At 50.1% G+C, this 21,546-nt stretch overlaps 1 protein-coding gene across 2 annotated transcripts in view; it reads right to left on the bottom strand.

Annotated features, from left to right (window-relative positions):
• PTK7 (protein tyrosine kinase 7 (inactive)) overlaps positions 1-21,268 on the bottom strand; it is a 37,054-nt gene extending 15,786 nt beyond the window's left edge. Inside the window, exon 1 of one of the 2 annotated variants that reach the window (XM_071581551.1) lies at positions 21,155-21,268. In XM_071581551.1, the coding sequence (XP_071437652.1) occupies positions 21,155-21,191 (37 nt within the window). In that variant the 5' untranslated portion in view covers positions 21,192-21,268. Of the gene's footprint in view, positions 1-5,548; positions 5,642-21,154 lie in introns of those variants that run through there. The other variant, XM_071581554.1, reaches the window with a different exon arrangement.
• Positions 21,269-21,546: the final 278 nt, after the last annotated feature.

A 21,546-nucleotide genomic window follows, 5' to 3' on the forward strand; every position in this document is an offset into this window, starting at 1 on the left:
GCATATGTCCATCAAACCATATCTGTATGGTACAAAGCATGTGCAAGGTGGCAGGGTGCATTAAGAGAGCTCATGAAGCAGAAGGATTTGTTCTTGTCTTGGGGTCTCAGCATATTGGTCCTGGAGTTTGTGATTAGGCACCGCTCTCTGAAGAAATAGGACATTAGGGTATTAGATATGGTATTTTAAATTATATGTTTTTCTAGCATTAAATTATTGGCATTACCAATATAAGACTAAAGAGCAGCAGAATTGCTTTCACCTCATCACTAACAGCACAACTGCATTTTCCTCAGCACTGATCAGCTGAGAGTTTTAGCTGCCTCATCACACGCAACCTGCTGCCTCAGCATCCCCCATTGTCCAGGCAGGACATGGCTCTGTGGACAGAGGACACGATGAAGGTTTGGCACAAGTCCCACATGGGAAGCAGAGATTATACCAGGTGTCAGGAAACACTGGGATCTAGCTCCCTGGAGAAACTATTTATGTCCTTGTTTTCCACCCTGGGGAAATGGACACAACCATCTCAGCTCTAGGAAGATCTGTGTGATGAGTATCTAATGAGCCCAGGTGTCAAGGCATATTGGCATAAATTAGATCAGTTAACGTGCAGAAAGAGCCACAAACTTGTGTTTTGACAATGACATCTAAGGTGCCGTTGATGTACTGGCTACACATGCTGGAAACCATTGACCCATTCATATATCAGGTTTGGACTGCAAGGCAAGACTGGTAACTGCTAGATTTAGTCCAGACATTCTAGGGTGGAAGGCATCAGAAGCCCAGAGCTGGACACAGCTTTTCACAGTACCTTAATCTGGAGCACCAGAGCCCAGCATTTGGAGATGGGAAGTGCTGCACTTGCCTGTAAGTGGGCTGTTCAACCCTGGCCCAGGAAAGGTTGTGGTCAGCAGGGTTCATGTATTCCCCCGCTCCATCTCACCTAGGCTTTTGGGAAGAGGCTCAAGGGTGCTGTCCAATGAGAGGGCTACCCTGTGGGATGCCGTTATGGCAGTTTGGATAAAACCTGTATAAAGTCAACAATCTCCACTTGTGCCGAATAAAGAAGGAAATTACTCTGCTTATTCTACTCACCAGCTGGAGGACCTCCCACCTTTACTGTATGGCAGAGCCACAGCCGTGTGTGGCTCAGCCACTGGTGGCTGCTGGAGCTGCCTCAGCTGACAGATGAGAGAGCTCTTGCAGCAGTGATGGAGAGCAAAGGCGACCCCAGCTCAGTCTGACTGGACACCTTCCCAACAGCATGTTTCTGCTGTGGTTTTATGAGCTCATCTGGGCTGGGACGCATTGCTGGGAGCTGCTGAAAGAAGCAAAATGACTTATTGCTATTCCCCCAAAAACTACCCAGCAACACCAAATTAACTTAGCAAGACCAAGCCAGTGCTGAGCTCTCCCCAGCAACACAGCTGGGCCAGCCACAGTTCCTGCAAAGCCAAAACCAAGCAGCAGTCCCAAATGAGTCCACTGGCAAATGCCTGGGCTCCACATATGCATGTGACACAAGCTACCCCTAGCCAGGAGAAAAAGAAACCCTCATCATACATTTCTGGCCTCAACAATCTCAACTGTGGCTACAGAAAGCTTTTCAGGAAAGCTTCAGCCAGATAAGATGAACATAGTTGAAATGCACCACACTTGAAAACACCCAGTGGTGTGTTACCCAAATGATATTTAATTGAAATGCAAAACTCTCCTGTTGAAGTAATAGATAAAGGTTAAGTGAACAGTCTAGGGAAGTTGACTAGTACCTAGAGGTCCTCAGAGTATCATTCCCACATACTGAGCAAATCATCTGCAGTGAGGGGACACGCACCAGCAGGACACACGTGAACAGAGAAAACAGCAGGCTCAGAACCATACCCTGGCTCTGAGATCATGCTTATGGCAAAGACCTGAATGCAGGAACACAGCATTCTTCATGCAGAGATATTCCCTACTCAAAACTAATTTCATTTCTCTAAAGAGGCAAATAGCACCTTCCCAAGAAAAACACTCACAGTAACATCTGCACTGCCAGTCCAGATTTCTACCACGTGTGTCTCAATTCACTTATTGGTCTTGGAATGTCCCCAGGACTCGGCCACTGCCAGACTCCAGGCCTGAGCACATGCAGAGCATTTCACCGTGACAAAATCATCGAAGTCATATTCAGGACAGACTTGTGAGCAACTCTATAAAGTCAGTCATTGCTGTCTGAAGCTTTGCAAAGAAGTTTTCAATTCCATAGGATTGCCAGGAAGCAAAGGACTCTCCACGCATTTGGCAAAAGAGACCCATGGTAGCCAATCCCCTCGAAGGCTACCACAGCATTAATGTTGTGATTTGGCAGAGACTGGACTTAGCAGAGACTGGAAATATCTTTTTTTTCTGGACTGTTCTCCAGAGCTAGAAGAGAAAGATACATCAGTGTTGCTCTTTTCATGAGCCAGAGCTATATGAAAATGCACCAAATGAGTAATAAGGATCTGGGGGGTCCATGGCAGAGCTGGGGCATAGCACAGGGAAACTGGGGCTGAAATTTTTGGGAATTCCACATCCCTGTTCCTACCTGGGAAGCACCGGGTTTGGTACATCCCAAACACAGAAAGATTGCAGGGCTTTGAGGGAAGGAGGTGGCAGCAAACTGCACAGCCCTATGTCTCAATGCTCACCTCTCAGGATGAACACTGTCCTCCCACTCTGTGCCATGGAGATAGCTGGGCAGCACGTTCCAACATCATGGACTGCAGACCTTTGTGGGGTGCTGGGATTTGTAAGCATAGAAAGACAGCCAGTAAATGTGTGGGGTGGCAGGACTCACCCTTGGGAGATCAACCCTAAGGCTGTATTTAGGGCTGCAGCCAACAGAGGGTCTGTGGTCCTGGCATGGCCTGGACAGGCCAGGCAGTGAAAGCACCAACCTTACCTTCTGCAAGAGGCTTGAAAGCACCAGGAATGCTGCCTGGTAAATCTCTGCCATGGTCATCTTACAGACTGCAAGGGCATGGGGAAACATTACAAGCCAGGCCAAGACCCAAGCTGGGTTTTTCAACGTATCAGTGCCAGTCCCACACAAGCATTCACCTGGGGATGCTCCAGTAGTCAACACCATCTGGATACTCCAAAGCAACTTGCCTGCAAGCTGGGCCAACCAGGCAGCACATCTCCTGCCCTGCTTGACAGGCTAAGTTGCCTACATCTTGAAACAATCTGAAAATCACTGTCTTCTTGCCTAACAACATCGCTTAGGAATGCAGCCTCAACCACAAAGCCTTCAGCTGCTGCACAGCCTCAGATTCCTGCTGAGTCCACAGCAGTCCCACTCACCTAGAGCCACACTGGGGGAGCAACAGGCAAGTTGCTGGCAGCTGGAAGCACAATACAATGCTCCACATCCCCATCCCCATGGGAGATCCATGCACTCATCAACCCCAAGCCGCTCACCCCCAGGCATGCCAAGTGCCCAGCTCCTGGGCACCTACTCCTCACCAAACTAAAAGAGCCCTGAGCAGAGGACAGAAGGGGAAAAGGAAAGGATCCATTTCACTTGGTACCCAAGAGTTTACCAAACTCTTGTGACGCCACAGGATATGAGTAATCCCAAAGCTGTTTGCAACCAAACAAGGATCTAAAAGCATGGGAATGGGATTTAGGAGAGGGCTTTGCGCAAGTTTAAGGTTTCCTGGTTTGGGAAGCAAGCCCAGCACTGTGGGGCTTCTGCAGCTTGTAGCCCAGCCCCACTCTCCAGCCAGGCCCCAGGAGCATTATTCTGCAAACTTGCTTCCAGGGGAGCTTCAGCAAAATTCATCCTATGTCAGCTCAGCCAGATGTGCAAGATAATTTCTTTAATGCTCTGCGTGTGGAACAGCAGATTAGAGGATCTGCAATTCATCTGCAGTGCCCAGGACAGCAAAGCCCAGAACACCCAGACTGCAATCATCCTTCCTCTCCAAAGGGTAACCATCCTTTTCCTCCTCTCCCCAGCCAGCAGGAGGCCTCAGGTCTACCCCAGCTTCAGAGTGGGGCACTTGGCTTACAGGAAACAAAGACCCACAAGAACCAGGAAGGAGCCAGCTGCAAAAAGTGGCACAGCCAGTGTCTCCAAGGAGCTGTTCTGGCAGATGACATGGCTGGCCAGCATCTGTCTGGCCTCTCAAAGCAGAGTGGATGCCACACACTCCCCTGCCAGAGCAAGGGAGCTCACAGCTGTCCCAGCTCCACTGTGGAGCCAGCTCTTCCCAGGGCTCCACAATAAGCATGCAGGTCTCAGACCTCGGGTGAGAGATAAATGTATTTACACCACCAGTTCAGCACCCAAGGAGACAGAGTTTGGTAACACACTGCTGAACATTTGTTCCCTGCCCTTGCCTTCCCATGGCAAGGGTGCCATGTTCCATCGGAAGGCACTGCTGCAGCACACAGGGAGTCTGCTCTCCCTGGCTCCCCAAACCTACAGGGCCCTTTGCAACACCCGAGGAGCAAGAAGTACAGCAGGTCACTTAGGGAAGGCCCTGGTTAGCTTGCAGCAACCACACAATGCACATTGCTGCAGAAAGGAGGCCAGGGATACAGCTGGAACAGAGGAGGGTAATGTGGACAGAGATGCCCTAGTCCCCACCACTAACTTGAGGTGGACAGCAGGAGGAGCCCATGTCCCAAAGGAACTAACATGAGGTGGACAGAGACAGTCCCCAACACAGGACTGATATAACACCATGTTCTCTGAGGAGGACATTGGGCCACAGCAGAAGTCTGGTGCCCAAGGCAGCCACAGATTTTCAGAAACAACCATGGCCTGTGCTCCATCCCAAGGCCACAAAAGGCACAGCAGGGATGGTATTAGGGTTTGGGGTGCTGGACTGTCATGGATTTCAATAACATGCTCTCAGAAGAGTATTATCAAACAGGTCTTGTCTTTAGAAGTAACTTATTAAACATCATTGTCTGCAGGCAGCAATTCCTTCAGTTGCCAAGTCCTTGGGAATGGCTCCAGTGCTGAGGCTTTGCTTTTAGTCACTCTTGGATGAAAGAGCAGCAGACTCTGGGTTCAAAGCCCTGGCTTGATTCCAAAGGTTGGGCAATGAAATCACTGAGCTGGAGCATCCTGAGCTTGCTGGTCCAGAGTAGTAACTGAGCCCCTGTCAGACCAAGGCTCCACTGCCTGCAGGCAGGTTTAACTCCTCATGTGCTGGGTGAGTACTCACCAGCAGCTCAGCTCATGCAGGCTTGACAGCAGCTCCTACAAGTGAGCAACATTCCAGACACTGAAGAGCTGCTAATGCCCAGGACTGCAACTCTCACCTGATAGCCTTTTCTTCCTGTTGCAGGAAGGCCCAGCATGCATAGCCACACTGCCCATAGGATACCTAGGACCCAGTGGGTCTCACACCTCTCTCCCTTTCTCTCTCACCCCCACTCCACAATTGTCATCCTAAGTTGTCAGTAGCAATTCTTTGCTTGCCTGCAGTGCTTGGGTTCCTTCCTACCCAGCCTCCACTCCAGACCAGGGTATCCACAAAGAGCAGCAAGTACTAAAACAACTCACCTTAGCCTCTTGTCCTGCCGTCTCTGCCATCACTGGACCAGCCGCCAAGCACTTAGTACCTTGATCCCATCTCCTGCTCCCCATCCACTGGGACCCATAGGATACAGACTGCTACAGAGCAAGTAATGCATGCCAGCATCTGCTCTTTGTCCCTGTGAAGCTCTCAGTGAGCACAGGGCCCCATACAGACCTCCCATTCATGGCTTGAGCAAGCCATGTGTTTCCTGGCACAGTTCATTATGAACATGCTCCTATAAAAGCAGATTTTTGGCATGCCAGAACTGGGAACAACACATGGGTCAGCTTTCCCGCCCCCCCCCCCCCCCCCCCCCGGTCACAAACAGAGTCAGCAAGCCCATTTGCACCAGCTGAAGCCGTAGAAGCAGGCAAGAAAAATCATGAAGGCTCAATAACACAAGCAACCTTCTGCCTTGTGGGCCGATCCCTGTAGCCACATAAAGCAGCTGATTGGAGCACTCCTGCTCCATACACAGCTTATTCCACTGCTCAGCAGATACTGTGGAAACAGCAGCCAAGCCAAACAGACAGAGAGAGATATTTGCATCTCTGAATGATTTCCAGCCAGCATGTTCCTTCCTGCAAGAGGTTTGAGTTGAGAAAGCCTCTCAGACCAGTAAAGCTGTAATAAACCACTTTCTCCCAACAGGCCAGATGGAAACGGTTTGATTCAGGCAACAAACTCTGAACATGGCAGGCTTGGTCTGATCAAGCCCTACATCTGGAAAGTCTTTGGGCACCCATCATGTGTTTGAAAACCATACTGTTTCTTATTGCAGTTAAAAGTAAAAACCAAAACTCACTCTGCACCCAAGAAAACAATCATGGGTACATAGCAGCACTTCCAAGAAATGTTCTGCTAGAGTGGCTTTGGCTTCATCAGCCAGAAGGCACTGGACCAGCACCTAGTTGCTCCAGGTCATACTGGAGTCAATCAAAATGATGAGGAACTTAGAGAAACATTATCTATTTGCCCTTACAGTTGTACCACACATCTGGATCCAACGGCTCTGCTGTAGGTCCACTCAGACAACCACTTAACCTTGCCATTTTGTGGGAGATTGCTCCAGATTTGCAGGAGACATGATGTCTGCACAGCACCACTTCATGCCAATTATCATGCCACCACACAGCCCATGCATCCTTTCTTCCCACTTGCTCCATGGACACCCACATCAAATCAGCGTGTAGCACAGCCACTTGCCTCCATGAGCAAAGTTTCCACTGTAAAGCACCCAGATACACAATCTTCAAGGTGGGAGTTACTGATCCAGAGGAAAACCAACCCAGAATCAAAGTAAGCACAGAAGCATCCCCATCCTGTAACAGCTGCTCATCCCACCATACTTGACTGTTTCGCTTGGGTCCCAAGTAGAAACTGCAGAGTAGTCCACTCTTTCCTCAGCTCTACTTCTGTGTGCCAGTTCAAGCTTACATCTGTCCAGGCCCTGGACACCCTCATGAACTCCACCAGGAGTCCTATGACCTATGGCGGATGTAAGCCTTTGTTTGGAAACAACTTGGCAGCTGGCTTACCAACGAGTGACCATCGCTCTGCTGCAAGACCATAGCCTGAACTCACTTTGAGTGGCCCACAGCACATCTCTCCACTGCTTTTTGTGTGGAGAGCAACCAAGCAAACATTGAGAAGCCAATTTTGCCCTTCAAACCAAGCTTTAGAATGGAAAAGAAAAAAAAAAAGGAAAATCAAAAATAGCTGCAACCACTTAGCACAATTCTCATCAGCCTCCCCAGAACTGTTCAAAGAGGCTACAAGCTGGGGGGGAATCCCTGCCCTTTCAGGCCAGGAACCCATACATGGGAATGGCCAAGCCCAGCTTCTGAGCAATTACCACAAGAAACCAGAACAAAGCCACTGGGGTTTGAACACTGTAAATGAATTGGCGAAGCAGACACTAAGGCGGTGCTCCAACTAATGCATTGGTAAGAGCTTGCTGCTATACAGAGCCCCAGTCCCAAGGCAGGCAGGTACTGATCACACATCTGTCACAGGAGCAAATAACTAAGAAAAAGACTCAGCACAAGGATGGCAAGCCCAGGCAACCAGCTGCAAACTCCTGCCAGAGGATGCCAGCACATGTCAAGACAGACAGGCTATCACAGCACTGACCTCACCCACTCAGTTCAGACTAGTTTGGGGCTTCCCTGCCTCTGTTCCCTATGTTGTCCATTCTATTTCCCCAGCTCAGACCCTGTGAATCCCAGATCCTTCCCCAGCCATACATCCCTCAAGTTTGCTTCCTCCAAGACCATCCCAAACTGAGTTTCCTAACTCTGTCATAGGAGCTGTGCAGCCCTGAACTTCCATAGCTCCCTGCCTTCATCCTTACACCAGCAGTGAGCAGAGATCCTGCCTTCCTATGGGCTCAAAGCCAGGCAGCAGCCACCACAAAGCAACAGCACATGATGATACCCTCTGCAGTCAAGGACAGGGCGGTGTTGGGGAGCAACGTCTGGGGCAAGAACTAGCTGCTGCTCTGGCAATAAGCAAGAATAGCAAACAAGGGTGCCACTCTGCAGCCACAGAGTGATCGGAATATTTTGTGAGGTTCCTACTCATTCCCAAGCAGAGCAGGGCTGCTGCCAACCAATACTCAACTGCGGGCTTAACTGAGCTGGCAGTGCAGACACCATGTTGTGCAGCTTGACTCCAAGGCTGCAGGATTCACTAGTGGTTTTTGTAGAGGATATGTCTGGGCTAAGTTGCACCTTGGCCTACAGTCTCTCTGAATACCTCAGCATCTTGCTGAAACAGGAGAAAGTCAGAGCAAGAGATGGAAGTCCCCACAGTAGCAAGTTGGCTTGGCTCCCTGAAACAGCTAGAGGCTGCTAAACCAGAACAACTGGCCTTGGTGCTGCAGAAGTTCCCCATCTGCCCTGGGAGCAGGCTGACAGTGCTCTGAGCCACGCTCCGCAACAGGGTTATGCCCATGCTCCTTGCAACTGCTGCAAGAGGAGGCACAGGCATCTCCCACTGGAGACACCTGCACCTAGGAAAAGGATGCCATTCTGCTGGGCCACTGAGGTCACTGCATGGTCCCAGGCCCTTAAGAAAAGCCTAGGTACCTCTCCCAAGCTCTCAGTCCAGAGAACCAGCCCAAGGCTTGAGTGCAGTGCCACAGTCATGCAGCTGGGAGAGGGACGGGGCAGAGCTGGAAGCCAGACCATCACTTCTGCCCAAACACTTGGAGCACAGCTACGTGCTGACAGCTGTCTGCACCACTTGGCCTCTGGCTTGTGGAGAAGGAAGCTTGCTTTGTGGGCCTGTGCGTCCTTGCTGAGGAGCACAGGCAGTGATGGCCATAGCACTCCCTGGAAGGCCTGGGCAACATCTTCATAGCAGATAATCAGAGACAGAGGAATAAGTGAGACAGGAAGGCCATAAGCCCAGTGCAGGAGGTGGGAATCTTGCAGGCTTAATGAAACCATCTCTAATAGTGCATCAGCCAAAGGCTCCCAAGCAAACATCACCAGCTGCATTGACAGGCCCCAGTGAGAAACACAAATGTTTCAAGGAACACTCGGCAACACTGACAATCTTGCTGAACCTCCAGTCTTGCCAACAGACTCTCCCAGGCTTGCTCTGAGCCTTTGAGCGATTTCCTGGCTTCCTCATAAATAGCTGATGTTTGCTTCTGGCAGCACATGGCAGGCTGGAGAGACAGTGATGTGAAGGCTAAGCTCTCTGGCCAGCACAGCAAAGGTATTGCACTTTTCTCACACTAAAGGAGGCATAGTAGACAGATGCCAAGTGAAGCCAGGATGAACAAAATGCTTCCTGTGCAGTGGAGTTGAACAATGATGCTTCTTTCCCCCACAATGGGGCATGCAAGAATGCGAGTCTTCACCAAGCAAAACTCCTCTGATGGTAGAGGAGAGCCCAGGCAGTGTTGAACAGCCAGGCAGGTCCTGCCAGCAGGAAAGAGCTGCAAATAGAGCTGGCTCAGCCCTCCTTGCCCCAGAGCTGGAGGTGACGCCTTGTGGCAGTAAGACTGCATTGTTGCACCCACAGGGTCTGTGTGGCTCAGAGCTCATCCCGTGGTAGCTGGGGTCAGCACCTCCAGGTATCACACAAGTGCTTGCTGATCCATCCTCACATCCCTTCGCTCAGGCTGAGGGCCAAAGGCTGAGGTTGTTCCTGCCATCCCAAGCCCAGCCAAGAGGGATTCCACCATAACAGCAGTGCGTGTGTGGATGGAGCTTCTGGCCAGGGCTTCACGTTTTTCCTGTTCCAGCTGAAACACCATTCCAGATGACAGGAAAAACCAGAAGAAGCTCCATAAAAGTGTCTAGCACTTCCCTTCAGCAAACAGGAGCCCCAGCCAGACACTCCAGAGAATGGAAACTCAGGCTGCAGAGACAAAAGGGTGGGGGGGGTGGGGGTGGGAAGAGGCCAGGACAAGGGAAGCAATGCAAAGAGAAGCAGCATGCACATGGGGCCTGCAAGCCAAGACAGCTGCTTTATCCACACACCGTTGGAAAAGACAATGCTTCTGCTTAGCACCACGTTCTCTCCATACAGCACAGTGGCTGGTCAGCACTCAAGCCAAGGCTGCACTGCTAGCAAGGCCTACTTCTCTCCCAGAACTGTCTGTTGGAGAATGAAGCATATTTGGCACTGAAAGTGCTTGAGCAAGCTGCTTCTTCATGTGCTGCCACCAAACCTACTGGAAGGAAGAAAACCTCCCCAGTACCACCCAAAACTGTGCCAGCCTTTGGATACACTTGTCTTGGAGATCTTGCTTGCTCAGGGGGCCAAGTGAGAGGGTTACAACCTCACCCAACAGACATGGCTCACCAACAGACTCCACAAACACCCTCAAGAGCACGGACAGCAGATGGGAGGGGAGGAAGCAACAAGGGGACAAAAGGTGCGGTCAAGAACTCACATCTACACTAGTACAAATATCCTCTCCATTTTGCTGTCAGCTGTATGTTTACACTATCCATATGGACACCCACGAGCAACTTGCCGGTCCCAAAGAAGACTCTCAGAGCTGGGGACAAAGAGACAGCTGCACTTCTGAGCCTTGCGTGCAGGGAAACAGACAGGGAGCTTATATATATCCCAAGCTCTGCTCTAGGATAAATATTTTAAATCTCTCTTTGGGTCATGGCTGTATATTTACAGCTAAGTTTCCCTTAGTTTTATCTCCCTGTAGAGACTCAGATGGATTTGCCATGAAGCCAGGAAGATCCAGCTGGTCAAGCTCTCGAGACAGCTTATAGCTCATGGGAGAAGTGGTTCATCCAGTGCCATAGAATTGAAAATGACACCCATGTCCTGGCAACTGCTGCAGAGATGTAGTTGTGTACCCTATCATGCTGCTGCCTCTGCATAGCCCACCCATAAGCCACACTGCTTTCCCAGCAGTAAGGAGAAGGCACAGAGGCTGGGAAATGCCATATACAACTCTAGATCAGGAGCAATCCTGCCACTGTCCTCTCCACAGAGCACAGCTGCGTTGTGGGACCTACTCGAGGTCAGTGAATCTCTGGAGCATTCTGCTTTGCCAGTTGGTTTACTGAAGGTTTAAGCTGTTTGCTCCTCTCCCATAGGAAGGGAAGAAGCTCCCAGGAGAGGCATTCACAGCTATTCACTCCAGCTTTTCCTGGCAGCCACCAAAGTTCTGCAAAATAAAAATGCTGCAAAAAGGCACAAAGGACACACCTGAAGTAGGCCTCACTCCATTAGCTGCACTGGTGCGTCTCCTATTTATATGGGCTCTGCTCTTCTGGGTTTTGACTTCTGGCTGCCTCTGAAGCTTGAAGAGGATTGACTGGTTTCCCAGGGCTTCCCACTGGGTCTGTATGATTTCTGTGTCAACCCTCACAAGCGTTTCAGGAACACTAGTTCATAAAAGCTGCCTGCTGTGCACTGCACATCCATTTTTCACCTATGTGGCACTGACTGCTTCCTGGCTACAAAACATCATCCACAGCTCCCTGTATCTGACTCAAACTAGGTAAAACACATCTGTACATTTCTCCTAGATCCTCTTCTTTTCATTGCTGGAAAGCTGAAGATCAGCCTCATTTCACAATCATCATTTACAGTTGTGCAGGGAAGTGCTGTTGTCCAGGACCTGCCTCCTGAAACATCACCAGAAACTTGCAGTATCACCTCTGAAAGCAAAGAGGGCACAGAGAAGAAAAGTTCCTTGTTTACTTTCATTAAAGCCATTTACAAATCTATATTAAAAGGCACAAAAATAGGAAAGCAGACAGAAAAGCTAGTATTTCCTCTGCTCATGCAATATTAATTAAAAGGCAGCATCTCTATGAGACACTGCTACATTATCTCATCTAAAAATGGAAAAAAGTCACTGAGTGGGAAGAATATGCAAGCAGGGCACTTTCTGGAATATTTTACAAATTGATAACTAGGCAGAACACTTGCATTCAATAGATCTAATGCAAAGCTCCAGCGTCAAATTAAAGAAAAGCTTGGCTATAACAGACTCACTGAGATAGAAATTCATACTAACCAGACCTCTTTGAAAAACAAGTGCTTTCCTCCATTGCGGCAGAAAACCTAATTTCCAATATATCTGGAGAACAAGTAATTCTTACTGGAGAGTCACTAATGCAACAGTGTGAAGAGTATCTGGACATTCTAAGCAATCAAATACCAAGGTAGCACAGAAACAGTGGCAACAGCGTGGAGAGCAAAAAGTTGTGCTGAAATATCTGTAGGTGCCTGGCTGCTCACTGTGGCCACTCGACAACTCAGGTAAAATGGATTTCTCCATCAAACCCATGACAGGCCTTTGTCTGCAGGAATGCATCCCCAGACAGTACAAGGCAGGGCCAAATCCCATAAGGGCCACAGAAACAAAATGTGATGCTGAACAATGTCCAGTATGACACTCTTGTTATTTCCTTGCCAAAACGTTAACCACTCAGATTAAAGGTTTCTGCTTCAGGCCACGTGGCTTTGAGACTTTCCTTCAGCTAAGTGGAAGAATTCTTCTCAAAAAAGTCACAAGCTTTCTGAGAACCACCTAAACATCTCATGGCCCTGCACCAGCTCTGCTCTGATTTCTCATCAGTTGTAGTGAACTGGCTCAAGGAGACAAAGGTAATCTCAGGATGGGACGAAGAAGCCATCACAGCCACACCTGGCAAGAGTTGTGTCCACAGCCAGGTACTGGAGAGAAACCAAGCAACAACAAAGTCTGAGAAGGGGATGTGTGTCATGCCATGGCAGGTCTGGATACAGAAGAGGAATGAGGAAGAGGGAGAGATTGTAGGCACAACTGGAAAAGGAACTGCTGAACTTGGGCCAGCAAGACAGAGGCAAGACCCGGACAAGAGGGTCAATGCTGGTGAGGGCTCAGCAAGCACTTACATATCCGAAGGCTGCAAATGTGCACGGAGGGCCATTAGGAGTTAACTCAGCAGAGAAAAAACACAATGGACATGTTGCCTTTGAAGCTCAGCTTTTGCTTGGAATATGGTGGATAAGGAACTGCTCAAACCTAGATGGAGGAAAGAGTGATCACAAAACAAGATCTCACTGCCATCTCATTGCTATAATAGAAGGCAGTTCAGCCCAGGAACTTGGCCACTCCCATATCACCTGCCAGGTGCCCAGATGTGTCCCAGGCTCACAGCACTTACAGCAGGCAGTATGGATGGATAGGAACAAAGAACATCAAGTAACTCACAAGAAGGTCCGTTTTCTTTGGTCCAAGACAACTTGCAGAATTCCTGCAACCGCTGAAGGAGACTTTCAGTACTGGCCCCTTTGCAGAGGCAACTGAATGACTCTTCCTCAGCAGCACAAACCCATCTATGCTCCCATGCACAGTTATGGAGAACTGGATGCACTTCCCTGTGTGCCACCCTACAAGAATGTCTGTTTTTATCTTCTCTGGTCTTGTCTTTGCTGGGAAACAAAAGCCGTAACTTTTCCTCCCACAAAAGCTTCCACGGATACAGGCACTGCCAGTGATTTCAGCAGAGCCAGCACCACTGAGCTGCTCCATGCCACGTGAGTGACGGGCTGCCCCAGCAGAGCCAGGACACACACCACACCAAGCTTCGTGGAGAGCAATAAAGGAACTTGCAAGCAGCAGCTTGTCCTGCCTTTAACCATTTGGAGAGTCACTGTATGGTTTGAATCAAAGGTTTTCTTTGTGCTCTTAAAGAAGCCAGTGAGCAACTGTAATGAGGACTGCATTTATAGTTGGTCTTAAGCAATACTGTGCCTATCTCGTGCCAGCATCACTGAACAGCAAGGACAACCCACTACAGAGCTGCCCAGAGGCACATAAGCCTCACTTCTGCAGCCAGAATGGTACTCAGCCTTCACATGTCATGGTTCTGGGGACAGATTCATCTGGCTTTCCAGGGTGACAGAGGACAGAGCCAACTTGCCAGTGTGCCCAAACCAACAGCAGTAGGGAGCTGTCTTGGCTGCTCCTCAGGGTGGCCTGAGCCACATCCAGGTGTAAAATCCTGATGCTGGAACAAATCTCATTTCACAACAGCACTGTAGGAGAGGAAAAGTTATAAAGCCTGTCACCTTAGAGCTATCCTGGAAACAAACATCTGTCATTAGCACCAAGGTCTGAGAGTGCAGTGCTCACAGACATCGCTGTCTTCTGGCACAAAAGTCACCTAGGAACTGAACACAGATTAACCAGAGGCTGAAATACAAATAGACTTGTAATACTCACTCAAACCCTAGTCCCCTTCTGCACCAGCTCCCAGCACACACAACCACCCTGTGTCATCACTTTATTTCAGCATGCAACATCTAGCCTTCCAGAGAGGGAAGGTTCATGACCTGAAATCAAATGTGTCACACCACCTTTCAGACAGGAATCTGCTTGTATCAGTTTTCTTCATTCATCATCCTGAACAATACAAGCATCAATCCAAGACACCCCAACCTCACAGAGGTCCAGACCATCTGACAGTGGTGGATTCAATTCACACACACTCAGGGGCCCTGTGCACACTCCAGTCCACAAATGCCAAACTTCCTATCTGCTCCATTCAAATTAGAGCTTAATTTGACAAGGAGAAGACAGACTATGGGTACCCACCGGCAAGCATTATCTCAGACAAGGAATCATCAGTTAAAAACAGTCATGCCTCCTGTTATGGGTTCACCAAGGTGGGCCTAGATTTGGGCTCTCAAGTGTGGACTAGGCCGAAGCTGTCAGCTGACTTGAGCTGGGCTGAGCTAACAGCTGACCTCTTCTAGCCAGTAATTTTGTATTCCATACCACATTATGACATCATCTCCAGGGAAGTAGGAACCAGTGTGGGAGTGGTTAAGGCAGTCGCTTCTCAGCCCTCCTCTTGGGAGGATGCACGATGCTGTCCCAGGGGGGATGGAGAGGACCAGGCCCACCACTGGCTCACAGGGTACCTCAGGAAAGTAAAATGTGTTGTTCTGGGTCTCTCTGCTTGGGTTTGTCTCCCTGGGGAATAAGCTTCTTCTTAAGTAATGTGTAGTTAGGACAGTAGAATTTGTGTGTTCGTTATGAAGTTGAGGTGGAGAACTTTTTGTTGCAGACTTGTGTGAGTGTATATTTGTACTCTTTTCTAATTGTCTCTTTCTTTCTGTGAAAAATATATGTAGATTTAGTATAAATGCGGTTTGAAGTGTTTTTTTCTTTCCCCTCTCTTTTCCTCCCTTTCCCTGGTGTTAGGAGGGAGGCTTTTCTCTCTGTGCTTGGGGGGGTTGGCAGTTGCTTATCTCAAACCAAGACACCTCCTCTTCAGACACACAATCTGTGTGGACCTGCTGTGCAAAGAGGACAGAGTTCATGAGTACTCCTCACTGTGATGTTCCATCCTGAATTCTGCAGTTGGACCTGCCTGGCTTTAATTCTGCTCTCTGGGACACTTGAACACCGCAGCATTCATCTGTTCACTGCCAACAGAAATGCTTTAAGTTAAGGACATGGGTCTTTGCCTGGATGTCATCTATAATTTCTAAGGATTAGAATGCATTTTCAAGAGAAGCCCTTGAAGAACAACTGCAGAGGGTGAAAATCAGAGAACAGAGGATAGATTTTTGAAAGCTAATCAAATAAAAGGAGCAGTCCCAGGCAGTAAAAGTCTGTAAAGAGCATCAACAAAAGCACCTAGCCATCAACTTCCCCAAACTGTTCTCAAGACAAGCAAGCTTGGGAACAGTCAGAGCTGGGCAGGCACACCAAAGCTTCTCATCCCAGGCACACAGACCAGGCTTTCAGAAACTTGCAAACCACTCTGAAGTCCCCCCTCACCTCCCTCTTTGCTGATCAGACAGCATATATTAGTTACTTCTCAGAGCAGAGGTAAGCAGTCTGTTCTGTGAGCAGACAGAAACTGCTTCCCTGAAAAAGGCAAGGCTTAAATTAAGACTAGAAGTACTGTACGTCTCAGCCTTTAAAGCTCAGGAAAAACATTTTTGTATTAAGTTTAAAAAAGAGCTGGCAAGAGTGAGAAATGGAGCCGGAGCAGCAGTCAATGAAAAGCACATGCGCTGCAGACCTGGCTGCCAACACAAATTGATGCTTTGAAACAAAGACCACTTGTGTTTGGCTTGAAGATCTTCCACAGCTACTCAGCAGGGGCTGCACAGATTAAAACGAGACACAGGTAAACACAGAACAGTGCTTGCTGCCAAGTATTTCCCCAGAACAAAGGAATAACCAGAAATGGAGTCCTTGTCTTAACAGGGTGGCATGGGTGCTGCAATGCGCCTCACCATGCTGCAATGCGCCAAAGTAGAGGCAAGGGGAAACACTGGACAAACCTATTCAACCTCTACTCAAGCAGCACCTGACCCCACAAGGCTGGATCTGGAGAGCTGGAACTGCTTAAAACACTGAATTGTGCCTCCAATCTCAAGAGCCCACAAGAGATTTACTACAAACAGACTTTGCCCACTTCCAGAAAAAAACAGAGACAATATTCTTTCAGTGCTTCACTCCTTGAAACTGCAGACACTTGTGTGCCTCCCAAACCAACCTACAAATGTATAGACTTTTCCTTTCTACTGCCTGCAGAGTGATGTATTCAGTGAGCACAGCAAGAGTGAAACATTAGATGGCCTCCTCCACAATGATGATCCTTCAGTCTGGTCCATCTTAGGGACACCACCTGTCCTCTTTAAACCAAACAGCAAGAGCGACAGTTCCCATTGCAGTGCAAAGATGGATTTGCTGGTCCTGTGTGACTTCAGAGGAGACCAGACATTGCTTCCTCATGTAGCACCCAACAGCAGTGCAGGAAAGGAGCCTCTGGATCAGATCCCACAGTGACAGGCAGGGAAAAGGAGAGAGCTGAGAGCTCATCAACACAACCAGCACAGCAGATTCTGGCAGGGTCTGGTAGGATGAAGGAGGTGAAAGTACACGACTCTGAACTGTCCCCATCCTCCAAAATGAAAAATCCACGTGCTTGCTTCCTTACGCTGTGGTTCAACAGCTTTGATGTTAGGAAGCAAGCAAGCAAGTTTCTAAAAGACCCCAGGGTCCCCCACCTTACTCGCAACACCCTCTGAACAAACTCCCTAAAAACACAAGACATGCACGATGTTTCTGGACTGCTGAAAGCTCAAAAGAACACAAGGAACATGAGGTGAACCACAAGCAGAGCCTCCAAACTATGACAAAGCCCAGGGAATGACCTCTGCTCTACCAGCAGCCATATGAAAAGCCTGAAAATCTGAAGCATCCCTACCTCCTTCCTGTAAGGTCTCGCTTAGAGAACAAATCCTTTCATGTCCAGCAGTGGGATTGCTTCTTTCAGGCAAGCCAGCACATAAGGTACACTACATTCACAGCACAACCATTTAACCTCACTTTGCAATATAACATCTGCTCTTCTAACAGGCTAAAAAGCATTTACAAGTAGCTCTTGGATGCCACCTCCCAACATCTTCCAAGCAAGGAGTAGGACATGGAATCGGGCCACTCACCTTGGCACCTCTGCCATGCTGAGACCCAAGAATCAACATGTTGGTCATCTTTTTGATTAATTGTCAAATTGTCATTTCTTCATCTCTTTTCCCTCTCCCCCTAGACACAGTTGATTTCTGATAAAGGTCAAAGATACTGCAGTTGCCTTTCTCCCATGTCAGGGACAATCAGCCTTCCCCAGGAGGTACTGCCATGCCAAAGGTGTTCACCTGTGGGACTGTGTCTTTCACTTAGACTGCAAAATTCACTGTGCTGGTTCACAGCCTTTGCAAATCCTAACAAATTCAAAGTTAACACCCTGTGCAACTTAAATCTCACCACGAAGAATGTTCCTGTGCATCTGCCAAGCACCTTGTCAGTCTCGCTGCCCTCCAGGCTTCCAAAGAGCTGCCTGTCCCAGCCCAGGAGACCAACACTCACGTTAGGAGAAGGAGAACTGCTTGTGGTCTGGACAAACAATCGCATGTCCCCCAGTCTCAGGGGAATTTCCCTGCAAACACTGCAGCAGCAACTACCTTCACAAAGAGCACATTTGTACCCAAGCCTGTCTGTTGCTAAATAAGCATTTGTTCCAAGTTTCCAAATATCAAAAGCAGTGGAAACACCCACTGCTAATGTGACATATTTTGCATTCCAGGCCTGAGAGGTACACTTGAAAATGTTCAGAGGAAAGAGTGTTTATTCACAGGAAAGAGGTGCACTGTGAGCTTGCTGGAACACAGCTTTGATCTTTGCAACTTAAATAGCAGATGAATTAAAATGCAGGCAAAAAAATATTAGTGTAAAGATACACTAGTAAATACCTGCAACCAGGCCTCACAACCTTCAGATCTTTCAGAAATGCCTTATTGCTTACAGCCAAACTGGCCCGTGTGTTCTTGTCCATTGCCCCAAAGCCAGGCTCTTCACTTCCTACCCCTTTCCCACCTTCTTTCCTCCATTTCCCTTAAGCTCTACGGCCTTTAGAGAAAGTGCAGTCTGCCCTCCTAGGACACATATGCCTTTCTGCTTGGATGCAATATGAACCAGCCTTTGGCCAAACAAGGCGAAACCTACCCAATCTGACCAATTACCAGGTGTGAGCTGCCATCCACTTGCCTCCCTCGAGCAAGAGGTATTCAGCAGACTGGGAGGAAACCTACTCTCAGTTGGCAGGAGTATTCATCAGCCAGCATGCAATCAAACACTGGTGCTTGTTGCACTTTAAACATCTGCCCATCTGCCTTTAGAAGATGGCCTCATTCCAGATCAATTAAAAGCTCAGAGGACATCTTTAAAGGATGCAGAACACGACAACCCCCTGATCAGTGCAAGTTCCCAGTGGTCCAGGATCCCACTGTGCAGACGAAGAAGTGCCTATGGCACAATGACTGTGAAGTTGCAGTGCCTTTGAAGCTCCTGCCACACTGGGCTTCCAGCCTGCCAAGAGCCCTGTCTGAACACAGCCAAGTCCCAACGGAGATCAGATCATTCCTGTTTTCAAAAATGTTCTTCTTTAAGACCAGGCTTACTATCAAACACAAAAAAGCACTGTCATAGAGAAAGATACAGCTTAACACAGGCCATAGAGGCATTTCCAGAACAAAATAGGCCTTTTGGGGTTTTTTTAGCTTTAAAGAAAACTTGACTCAGCAAATATTTCCTCTACTAGCATTTCAACCAGATGTTCCAGTAGAAGTCAGCACACATCTGGCATGCTGCAGTGCCACTGCCAGAAAGACCACGGCTTAGTTGAAGAACAGAAATGGAGGAACAAGGACCAGCACTTCAGGCACTAAGCACTTCTGGAGCGCATATATGACAAGAGATTTGCATGAGCCATGGATACTCCACACCTCACATGTCTTTTCCAAGTGTTCTTTCCAAATAGTATCCATAGGCAAAGGGAGACAATGCCCTGCAGCCCACAAAACTTACCACTAGCCCATAAAACCCACATGTGAAACAGTACGTTTCAGCTATGTTGATGGCATCTGAGATTTTTAGTGTCCATGAACAGACAGCAGCATGCTCCTCCCAGTGCGGTAGGACATGGTCTTGCTCAGCAAGAGAAACAAGGAGCAGCACAGAAACTCCAGCAACTGAAGGGTGAAGTGTGCTGGTAGGAAGGCAGCAGACAGACCTCACAGACAGGCCTGCACATCCCAGCTGCCAGCAGTGGCCCGCTGGCAGGGAGGTGAATGCTGTGGCAGGTTCTCAGGGCCCTGTGCCTTCAAACCAGGGCCCAAGCTCAGCATGCACTCCTCCTCCAGAAACAACCTTCCCACAAGGCTGCCAAGGCTTGTGGCAATCATGGTCCTAATCAGCTAAGTAAGTGTCGCTTTGCTTGCTTATCAGCTGTAAATTGGACAATACTTGCCGCCTGGCAGCAGGGTTCAGCCACGCCTCCAGATATGGAAGGGCAGAAGTGCTATATAGATCCCTCAGAGGCAGTATTCTACCCAGGCACTAAACTGATTGCTCTTGATTTCACAGCAGAAACTGCAAAGCAAACTCTACAACCGTGCACACTGAGACAGACTCTGAATGGGTACTGGCAACATGCAGGACCCTGTGTGTCAGCAGAGTTCCCAAGTGAAGAAATGAGGTCATGTGGCATGGGGCAGCCATGGCACCCTTCAAAGCCAGGCTGGAAAACAGCTCACAGCCCCTGCGGTTCTCATGCCACAGCCAAGACCCTGGGCTCCTCAAACAAGGGAAACAGTGCCAGGAGGTCAGTGAGGAGAAACGCCATGGAGCAGAGCGAAGGAAGGTGGGTTTGGGCTTTGTAGCTTTGCAGCTGGAGTTGGACAATGAGAAAAGCAGCAGCCAAGAAAATCAAGGGGTCGCAGAGCTAGGAAGAGTCAGGGAGGACAGCTCACACCCTGCACAGCACAGAGGGTGGCACGGGAGGCCGGGGGAGAGAATTCGTCCAGATGCGCTCAACCCTTCGGCAGCCTGGAGGTCAATCTCCACGGGTGGAACCCCACCGCGTGCCCACTGCTTGTTCTTCGAGTTTTGATCTGATCAGATTTCATAGGAAAACCACCCACCAGTGCACACAAACAGCCTTCCCAGCGTCAGCCGTGGGGCCCGGAGGGGCGCGGGTCGGGGCCAAGTCTCGCTTACAGGGGCCTCCGGGAGCCCTCCCCGGAGTGCGGCTGCTACGGGAGCGCCTGTTCGCCGCCTCCCAGAGGGCAAATGTCTGGCGCATTTGCATCCCTGTGGATCTAGGCACGACGCTCCCCGATAGGAGCGGGCGGCCGGGCGGGCAGGGCGAGCCGGCGCACGCCGGGGAAGCAGAGCCGGGCGAGGCGCCCCGGCGGCTCCCGGGGCTGTGCGGGGCGGGGGCACGGCCGCGCCCGGGGCTGAAGCACACACGGCCCCGCGCAGCCCCTGCTCTGCGCCAGAGCCCTAAGAAACCCACGGCCCCGGGCTCACGGGAACCCGGGGGTCGCAGACCACCGGAGGCCGAGTCCCGGAGACGGCCACACCACCTTCATCCCCGGAGGCGGCGGCGCCCACCCGCCCCACCGCCGGCCCCAGCGCGGCCCAGCTACGGGCGCAAGGAGGAGGCGCGAAGCCCCAGCGTCCGCCGCCGGGACGCGCATTCCCGGGACGGCGGACGCTGCGGCGGCTGTTTCCGGCCCGCACTCACCTAGCAGCAGCACCAGCAGCGCCCGCACCGCCGCCATCCTCCACAGCCCTCGCCGCCGCGCCAGTCAGCGCGCCCGCCTGCCCCCAGCCATGCCGCCGCCCCGCCCGACGCCAACGGGAGGGGTTCCGGCGGAGGGGCAGCCACCGGAAGCCGGGCGGGGTCGGGAGGTGCGGGGTTCTCCGGGCTGCGCCAGGTTCGGAGCTCCCGGTGCCTCTGTCGCGGTGCTCGAGGTGAGGGATTCGCTGGTGCCATCCCCTGCAGAGCCCCACCGGTACCGGGGGCCGTGCCGGGAGGCCCTGCGTGCCCCCTGCTCCTGCCGAATACGGCCGTGCCTATGAGCAGCGAGGACGCGACAGAGCTCCACTCCCACCCAAGGGCTCCTCGTAGTCGAG

This window comes from Pithys albifrons, chromosome 2 (assembly GCF_047495875.1).
Source record: "Pithys albifrons albifrons isolate INPA30051 chromosome 2, PitAlb_v1, whole genome shotgun sequence".
Classification (NCBI taxonomy): domain Eukaryota; kingdom Metazoa; phylum Chordata; class Aves; order Passeriformes; family Thamnophilidae; genus Pithys; species Pithys albifrons.